Source organism: Argentina silus (genome assembly GCF_951799395.1).
Source record: "Argentina silus genome assembly, chromosome: 19".
Lineage (NCBI taxonomy): Eukaryota > Metazoa > Chordata > Actinopteri > Argentiniformes > Argentinidae > Argentina > Argentina silus.
In genome coordinates, this window is record NC_139673.1 from 2,384,878 (window position 1) to 2,394,877 (window position 10,000).

Consider the following 10,000-nt stretch of genomic DNA (forward strand, 5'->3'; position numbering starts at 1 on the left):
TACAAACAGGCTTTTGTTTGTTTGTTTTTCTCTCTCTCTCTCTCCCTCCCTCTCTCTCCCTCTCTCCCTCTCTCTCTCCCTCCCTCCCTCCCTCCCTCTCTCCGCGGCCACAAAGAGCTGGCCAAGTCAGTTTTCTGCTCTCTCTCTCATCTCTGTATTAACTGGGGGACCTGGGCTGGCAGTCGCTCCCAGGGGAAGTGCAGCGGCCTGAGCCAGGGCTTTAGGGTGGCTGACCAGACGGGGTCGTTACTATCCGGCCACGCTGGAAAGGTCGTCACTATCCGGCCACGCTGGAAAGGTCGTCACTATCCGGCCCTGCCCTAGAAAGGACGAGAGCGGGGCCCTTTTTCTATTGGGAGCTGATTCTGGCAGTGGGATAAAGGCCGAGGCTTGATGAGTCAGGAGCTGTCATGGCCGTAGGCTGGGCCGGGTCCAGCACGTTAGCCCTGTTCACTTAGCAGGACCTGTTCAGCAAGCTCTCCATCTCTAATCCTGTTGTTTACTACATCCTAGCCCTAACCAGAGGCAGCTGGGCTGTGAGAAGGCTGTGTGTGTGCGTGTGTGAGAGTGAGTGTGTGTGTGTGCGTGAGTATGTGTGTGTGTGTGTGATCAGTACAAGGCCATGGATCCAGCGCACCAGATCACGAAAGTATCCATCATGTCTTTGGAGGGCTCTGGGGTCTGACCTCACTGAACCTAACAGTGGGGTTCAGGATTCCAGGCTGATGGTGCAATGTTTTGCTTTCTACATCCAACATCATCTGACAGTGATCAAGAGGGTTTATCTATGTGTATTCAGTCCAAAATAGTTTTTTTTTCTTCAATTAAACATTCTTACCAGGGGGTAAGCATGTGTGTGTGTGTGTGTGTGTGTGTGTGTGTGTGTGTGTGTGTGTGTGTGTGTGTGTGTGTCAGGCTTGACTTGCATTAAGGACAACAGCAGTCACAGGTTTAGATTCATAATAGTTTATCCCCAGTTTTAACACTCAGACAGTGTCCGTTGTGAGTGTGAGCATCTTACCTGTAGGATGTTGAAGGCTTTGAACAGAGCAGGGACAGGCGAGCATCTGCGGGCGTCCACCAGAACTGTCAACCCCAAGGAACGCACCTCCTTCCTGCGAGAGACAGGACATCAGAAACAGTGACTAACGTGTTTCAGAGTGTTGGAGTTAGCTCCCAGGCTAGTTTCCATCTGCAGTGCGTTACCTGAGGATGGTGCAGAAGTAGACCAGGATCCTCACCAGCTCCCCACTGTTACAATTGGGGTTCAACCAGATGGTGTTTCTGGTTGTCACGGTCACAAGCGCACGACCGCCTTTGTCTCTGGTTCCTGACGTCAAATAAAATGGCGGAGAATTGTAACACAATGCTACCTGTCATGCTGTATGTTATCAGATCAATAAAAAAATAAAAACATTTGTGTGTGTGTGTGTGTGTTCCACTCACCAGGCAGGCACAGCACTCCAGAGCTCAGCACAGCAGCGTTGATGTTATGGGCCTCTGTGAGCACCGGCTGGCTCCTGGGAGAGGCTGGGGACGGGGAGGGCTGGGGGGGGTAGTGGTTAGGCTGGGGGGAGGGCTGGGGTACCTGGGAGGGGCAGTGGTTAGGCTGGGGGGAGGGGTGGGGTACCTGGGGGGGGCAGTGGTTAGGCTGGGAGGAGGGGAGGGGTACCTGGGGGGGGCAGTGGTTAGGCTGGGAGGAGGGGAGGGGTACCTGGGGGGGGCAGTGGTTAGGCTGGGGAGAGGGGTGGGGTACCTGGGGGGGGCAGTGGTTAGGCTGGGAGGAGGGGAGGGGTACCTGGGGGGGGCAGTGGTTATTTTGGGGTGTAGCCTGGGGTATCTGGGGCGAGGGCTGGGCAGGCTGGGGGGAGGGTGGTGGAGGTGGAGGGATGTGTTGCTTCAGTGCTGGAGGTTCCCCTGGCTGTGGCTCTCTGGGGCTGGTCTCACGAGAGAGCTTGTCCAGGGAACAGGGCTCCTGAAACTGCTCCTCGGGCTGACTGGGACCTGCAGGGAGAGGGAGAGAGAGGACGGACATGTAACACGCATGTGAACGAACACACACACACACACACACACACACACAACCAAGTGTAAGTCTGAGAGAAACTAAAGAAACACACGCACAAGCATATACACACCCAAACAAAGTTCAAACAGGTGTAGCGGACAGTAAACAAGATTGACAGTTTATAGACAGACAGTTCATGAATCTATTACGACAGACCAGCTGACCAGACCCTAACAAACTCATCCACCATGTTTACAACTCTATGAGGATCCCGTACAGATGGAGGAGCAACACCACCTCCTTCAATACAACACCACAAGAGGCTGGCGGAGGAAACAGGTCCCGTCACGGAGGCCATAGTTCCCTACGCTGGAGATGCTCTGGATTCCTGGGTGTTTAGGTATGTGTGGTTAAAGCCCGAGTCCGTGGGTCCCTGAGACGGACGAGGGGGGACGGACGGACGAGGGAGGGGATCTGGGTTGGACCGTTAAACCCTGTCTTAATGTTGAGAGAGGTCCAGGTCCCACTGAGACCTGGGTCTGCTGATCCGGTAGCAGGATGTGACTTGGAACCAGTCCAACTAGCCACACACACACAAGCGCGCGCGCACACACACACACACTTTCTCTCCCTGCTACATTCCAGATTAATATGTTGCTGAACCTCAGGGCAGTTGACTGCTGTGATGCATGGCTATAAGATGGCTGTGGGTGGGTGTGTGTGTGTGTGTGTGCATGTGTGTGTGTGAGATCGCCTTCAGAGAGCAATAAAACCCTGCTACACACGTTATTGTCAAGGCTGAACTCGCTGGCGCGAACCCCACTGCAGCCTCTATCAGATCAGAAGCAGATGAGAGAGGCTTCTGGGAATTCCTGGTGTTCCCGCACACTCGTAAAAAAGGGCTTAGTCAAGGACAAGAAAAACAGGGATAAATTGTGCGCGGACACAATCTTGCTGAGATCGCCATATTTCAAGTGGGATTAGTGCAGGCATACTTGCGGTGCTGGGTGGGAGGCTGGGAGGTGGAGAGGAGGGAAACAGTGTTATCCAATACTGTAGATAAGGTACCAGTGAAGAAGACAGATAGTGGAGTCCATTAAACCTTTCCCCTTGTCTGGAGCCGAGTCTCCGTCTCTCTGTTGAACACATGAACCTCCTGGCCCAGCCAGTGACCAGTCAGGCTGATGGGAGAGAGCTCACAGTCTGGGCCGCTCCTCCATGACCAGGTGGTTAACACTGTGACCTGGGGAGTAGGTAGGTAGGCTATGTATGTAGGGGTCTGGGGCAGAGGGGTATGTATGTAGGGGTCTGGGGCAGGGGGGCTATGTATGTAGGGGTCTGGGGCAGGGGGGCTATGTATGTAGGGGTCTGGGGCAGGGGGGCTATGTATATAGGGGTCTGGGGCAGGGGGGCTATGTATAGGCATGTAGGGCTGGAGCCTGATGACGGGGGTACTGTGACGCCTGGTGTCTGGGGTGAGGAATAGGGTAAGATGGAATCTGCAATCAAAGACTTTTCTTAAGTCCCTAGAAAGGAGCTGAACTCAAAAAAGCCCAAGGAGTTCAATGAAATCTAGCCAAATACCGCTGGGAAAATATGGTTTCATGGATCAAACCCACATACAACCTGACCTGTTCTTTGTTGCAGTGAGTGGAGCGAGGGGCCTCTAGGCTTGATGGCCCTTAGTGTGAACCTAACCAGGTCTGTCTGGGGTTCCCTCAGCCAGTTAATGGGGTTTCCTGTCGATTAGTCCAGGGGCAGGGGGGTCAGGAAGAGAGGAGAAATGGAGGCCTCTCTCCGCCTGTCTGAGATGTTGCTGTTGGCAGCAGGCTGGACTCCTGGGATTCTCACACAACATACCTGTCTGATCATAGACTTTACACGGCTAGTGTGTGTGTGTGTGTGTGTGTGTGTGTGTGTGTGTGTGCCGGGGGGGGAACTAGTTGAGTGAAAGGGCTCACTAGACCTCTTCATCCACACTACCCCCTGTACAGTTTCTCTACTGTAAATAAATAAATTAAAAATATATAATAATAATATATATATATATATATATATTTTTTTTAAATCCGTAAATTCCTTCTTCTAGCATTGTGACTGCCAATGGCCCCTGGTCCGAGCATAGATTACTTTTTCTTATGATCACTGATGGATAGATGATTCACTTACTTAAACAAATGTATTTGTTGTAAGTCACTTTGGATAAAGGCGTCTGCTAAATGCCATAAATGTAAACATGTAAAAACTAGGCCTCGTCATCCCTTACATTGACATTGCCCTCACAACAACACACACCTGAACAGACACAGGCATGTGATTAATGTGACACACACACACGGGTCAATGTAAGCACTCATTGGTTCTGTTTTGAAATACCACACACACACACACACACACACACTTCATCCAGGTGTACCCGAGCAGCTAGTCAACAATGATTTAACTCTTGTCTGGCAGAGCCATCAGTCATCATGGCAGACAGACTGGATTGTCATTACAGAGGCTGCCTGCCTTCCGCACAGACAGACAGAGGATGGAAATCAGACGTGTTTAAGGCCTCTTTCCAAAAATAAGATCCCGGGGAATACTCTGACCCAGTGCTAACTCATTTAGTGAGCTCCTTTATTGAGCACTGGAGTGATGACGGTTTCTCTTCATCTGAATGGGTTATTTGTTAGAGACAGTCAAGGAAGCTGGCTTAGGATACGCAGATCCAAGCCAAGCCAAGGATGCTATAGGCTACAAACACATAAACAAACACGATCTGATATACTGCACATCTTGGTAAAAAGGATAGACCTAGGCTATACCTCAGCTGTGCCAAGTTTTTTTATGGTTATTTATAATTATATTTATACATGCACTTGAGCTGCTCGACAGAGTTAAGAGAATCCGGAACTTATATAAACCCAGCCGAAAGACGCTGATCCAAAACAAGAGGGCTTGAACATGACCGACAGCACACAGGCCGCCTACAGCACACAGGCCGCCTACAGCACACAGGCCTCCTACAACACACAGGCCACCTACAGCACACAGGCCTCCTACAGCACACAGGCCTCCTACAACACACAGGCCACCTACAGCACACAGGCCTCCTACAGCACACAGGCCTCCTACAGCACACAGCCGCCTACAGCACACAGGCCTCCTACAGCACACAGGCCTCCTACAGCACACAGCCACCTACAGCACACAGCCACCTACAGCACACAGGCCTCCTACAGCACACAGGCCTCCTACAACACACAGGCCACCTACAGCACACAGGCCTCCTACAGCACACAGGCCTCCTACAACACACAGGCCACCTACAGCACACAGGCCTCCTACAGCACACAGGCCTCCTACAGCACACAGCCGCCTACAGCACACAGGCCTCCTACAGCACACAGGCCTCCTACAGCACACAGCCACCTACAGCACACAGCCACCTACAGCAGAGCCCCTGTTGTATCCGAGGTGTCAAACCACAGCAGAGCTGTTTAAGTTCCGTGCTGCAGGGAGACACGGAACCCAAAGCCACCCACCTGGAGAGGCCGCTACCATCCATCACAGGCCGGGCCTCACAACAAACCAAACACAGTACACCTAGCTACCGCTAACCAAACACCTAGCTACCGCTAACCAAACACAGTACACCTAGCTACCGCTAACCAAACACAGTACACCTAGCTACCGCTAACTAAACACCTAGCTACCGCTAACCAAACACAGTACACCTAGCTACCGCTAACCAAACACCTAGCTACCGCTAACCAAACACCTAGCTACCGCTAACCAAACACCTAGCTACCGCTAACCAAACACAGTACACCTAGCTACCGCTAACTAAACACCTAGCTACCGCTAACCAAACACCTAGCTACCGCTAACCAAACACCTAGCTACCGCTAACCAAACACCTAGCTACCGCTAACTAAACACAGTACACCTAGCTACCGCTAACTAAACACCTAGCTACCGCTAACCAAACACCTAGCTACCGCTAACCAAACACAGTACACCTAGCTACCGCTAACTAAACACCTAGCTACCGCTAACCAAACACCTAGCTACCGCTAACCAAACACCTAGCTACCGCTAACCAAACACAGTACACCTAGCTACCGCTAACTAAACACCTAGCTACCGCTAACCAAACACCTAGCTACCGCTAACTAAACACCTAGCTACCGCTAACCAAACACAGTACACCTAGCTACCGCTAACTAAACACCTAGCTACCGCTAACTAAACACCTAGCTACCGCTAACCAAACACCTAGCTACCGCTAACCAAACACAGTACCATAAAAAATAACAAATAAATAGCCTACTGGCATTACGACTGCCTATGGCCCCTGGTGTGAGCATTGATTACTTTGTCTTATGATGACTGATGGATAGAGGATTCACTTACTTAAACAAATGTATTGTTGTAAGTCGCTTTAGATAAAGGCGTCTGCTAAATGCCATCAATGTAAAAAACCGTACAGCTAGCTACCGCTAAGCACTCTCAGGTAACCAGGAGGGCCATGCACCATCCCCTCCCCCCACAGGAGCAGGCCACAGCTGCAAACACTCACTCACACCTGAACAGTGTTGATTGAGAAATGCAAACACACACTAAATAATAAATAATAAAATAAATCATCATCATTCACAGACCGACAGACACATAAACTCATGCACACACGCACACACCAGCATCAACCCAGGAACATTCACTTCAAAAACCTCAATATTTCCACCTCTGTCATCAGCCTCCACCAGTGTGTATAAAGCAGCTACCTAAGAGGAGGACCTGCCATCCTCACAGCTGTGCTGGGCCTCCGGGGGAGACCAGGAGACAGGAGAGAAAACACAGCCTGGGGGCCAACACCACTCACATCCTCTGGCTGCTCATTTCAGGCACTTGGATGGTTGTCTGGCATGTGGTTAATGTGTGAAATACGCATGTACGCACACACACACACACATACACACACACACACACACACACACACACACACGGCCAGGGCCAGAGCAAGGTAAACACATCAGGAGCAGGCCGGGGATAATGAATGGCTGTAATATTGGAGTGAAGCGGAAGACCACAGACGTGATAGAACCGCAGGAAGGTGACAGGTATAGACTACAGGAGGGGGTAGGAAGTTCTGAGGGCAGCCGAACACCAAGGCTTGAGATGTATCAACACAGAAATGAGGCGGCCATTATTAGGAGAGTACCGTGAAGACAAGAAACACCAAGACCAAAGTAAAACAAACACACAGGCAGGACACGCCTCGACACGTTAGGAGTGAAAGAGGGCAGAAGAAGTGATGGAAGAGTGTGTTTTCCAGTTTTGGGAGTGGTAGAAAAGGAGGGAGGTGGAGAAGGAGAAGGAGGTGGGAAGAGGAGCACGCCATTCTTCACAGGAGGTGAAGAAAAAACAACTATAAAGGAGGAGGAGTCTTTGCAGGGACAAACAGAGCAAAAAGGGGGATGGTTTGGGAAGTAAGAAGCAGTGGAAGATGGTGGTGGGGGTTTTGAGGGTTAAAAACAAGTGAAATGTACCTTTATTTTGGGGTTCCGTGGCTGTTTCAAGATCCGCCCCCACAGAGGGACTGTTAGTGCTCTGCTCCTCTGTTTTCTCCTCCTCCTTCTCTTTCTTGTCCTCCTTCTCTTCCCCCTTGTTGTCCGGCCTCTGTTCCTCTCGATCAGCAGGAGGTGTTTCTATATCCTCCGCTGGTGGGGAGTGTGTGTGCTCCGTGATGGTGTCATCAGAGTGTGTGTGCTCCGTGATGGTGTCATCAGAGTTTGTGTGCTCCGTGATGGTGTCATCAGAGTGTGTGTGTTCTGTGCTGGTGTCATCTGAGTGTGTGTTATCAGAGTGTGTGTGTTCTGTGCTGGTGTCATCTGAGTGTGTGTGTTCTGTGATGGTGTCATCTGAGTGTGTGTTATCAGAGTGTGTGTGTTCTGTGCTGGTGTCATCAGAGTGTGTGTGTTCTGTGATGGTGTCATCTGAGTGTGTGTTATCAGAGTGTGTGTGTTCTGTGCTGGTGCTGGATGCATCAGTGAGGGGCTCCTGAAGTACTCGGGGCTCTGTGATGTCAGAAGGGCCTTGTGCCGTGTCCTTGTCCTCTGCTGTGTGACCAACTGTCCCCTCACCCTCTCTACCACTACCTCTACTCCCAGTCCCAGGGTTCAGTGCTGCGGTCTCCACCTTCTCCTCCTCCTCCTCCTCTCCCCCTTTACTCCTATCCTTCTCGCTCCCCCTCTCCTCTCTCTCCGTCTCCTCAGCCGGGCAGTGTTCTGTTACCTGCTCTCTTTCACCCTCTCCCTCTGCGGAGGTTCCCTCTACCTGAGCTGTAGTGTGTGTGTGTGTGTCTGCGTCTGTGTGTGTGTCTGTCTCTATATCAGGATGTGAGGTGCCAGACTGGGGCAGGGCAGTGGTGGCGTCTGACAGACCGGTTTGGGAAGTCTCCCTCTCCCTAGCAACCCCTGCCTCCCCCTCTGCCTCCGCCCCTGCCTCCCCCTCTGCCTCCCCCTCTCCCGCCTGTTGCTGCCCTGTCCCTGTCCTCTCCTGACCCTGTTGCTGTCTGGCTGTAACCTGAGCCTCCACAGGGGCCCTGGAGCCACCGGCCTCCTCCAATTCTCCTTCTACCTCTCCCTCCACCTCTCCCTCTCTCTCTGTCTCTCCCTCTCTCTCTGCCTCCGTCTCTACCTCTCTCTCTGTCTCTATCTCTCCCACCACCTCTCTCTTTACCTTCATCTCTCCCTCTCTCTCCATCTCTCCCTCCACCTCAATCTGTACATTCACATCTCCCTCTCCCTCTCTCGCTATCTCTCCGTCCACCTCTCCCTCTCCCTCTCCTGGTTCTGGGCCTACTGGGCCTTCAGAGACTGGTTTGTCCTCAGCAGGGCTGGTTTGGACCGGGCTGCGGACTGTGTTGACTATGTCAGCCTCTGCCTCAGTGTTACCTGGCTCAGTGTGTGCGTCCGTCAGAGTGAGTGTTGCTGGTGTGCTCGGTGCTGGTCCCTCCGCCTGGGGAGAGTGTGTGCGGTCTGGGGGGCCCTGGGGGTCAGGAGGAGCCTGGTGCTCTGGGTCTATCCCATTACACCTCTCCCTGTCTGAGGAGCCGCCCTGGCTGCCCTCGGTCTCTGCACTGACTGCTGCATCGCCACTGCGACTGCTGCTTCCCTCCTCCTTCTCATCCCTCTCTTCTTTCCCCTCAGGCTCCCTGACTGACTCCTCTGCCTCTACGGTTCTGTCCTCCTGACTCGGTGACGGGTCTCTCTCCCCCGGGCCGTCTGCCGGGGCTGGGACCGCCTCTCCGTCAGCGTGTGTCAGGGATGAGTCAGGCGTGGCTTCGGCGTCACACACCGAGCTCTCCGTCTCACACACACTCTGGGGGGCGGGGCTGTCACGACCAGTACCTTCCAAAACGGCCGCCGTCACTGTCCTCCCACCGGCCTCTTCTTCTTCTTCGGCCGCGGGGGTCGCGGAGGTCGTAGTCGGGGTGAGGACGACGGGGCAAAACGGCGAGTCCTCGTTGAGGTTCTCCTCGATGAGCATGGAACACACCGCGGTCTGGGAGCAAGCGCTGCTTCTCGCAGGGGGCTGGAAGGGCTGCACGTGTCTGGCGCTGGGCGTGTGGTACTGCGTGAGTGGGTGTTTTCGCGTGGGCGTGTGGTTTCGCGTGGGTGTGTGTGGTTGCGTAGCTGTGTGTGGTGTAGTAGTCCGCGGCCTGTGCAGGTTTCTGTAGTTGAGGCTGATGGACTGCGTCAGGGAGCCCATCTGGGGGGAGAACCGTGGTAGAGTGATCTGGGCCAGTTCTACGTACTCCCCCTCGGTGTCTGAATCGTCCCCCGTGCTGTCGGCCATTTTGCCGTTGTTGTTAGCCTTGCTGGACTGTCCTAAGGCTGGGAGGAGCTTCACCTCCTTATTCGGGCCCTTATCTCCACATTGGGCCTTGGACGTGTCAATCAAAATGTCTCTGTCTGATTTGACATCCTTCTCCCCCCTCCC

The 10,000-nt window shown here is 53.0% G+C and overlaps 1 protein-coding gene across 1 annotated transcript in view; it reads right to left on the reverse strand.

The window, feature by feature from the left end:
- The window catches only part of plekhg4 (pleckstrin homology domain containing, family G (with RhoGef domain) member 4), a 72,291-nt gene that overhangs the window by 41,877 nt on the left and 20,414 nt on the right, over positions 1-10,000 (reverse strand). The window contains exons 3-8 of the mRNA XM_083690778.1: positions 8,953-10,000; positions 7,546-7,716; positions 1,799-2,004; positions 1,447-1,549; positions 1,207-1,330; positions 1,022-1,115 (exon numbers count right to left, since the gene is read on the reverse strand). The exon at positions 8,953-10,000 is cut by the window's right edge and continues 522 nt beyond it. Coding sequence (XP_083546904.1) covers positions 1,022-1,115; positions 1,207-1,330; positions 1,447-1,549; positions 1,799-2,004; positions 7,546-7,716; positions 8,953-10,000 — 1,746 coding nt within the window. The remainder of the gene's footprint in view (positions 1-1,021; positions 1,116-1,206; positions 1,331-1,446; positions 1,550-1,798; positions 2,005-7,545; positions 7,717-8,952) is intronic.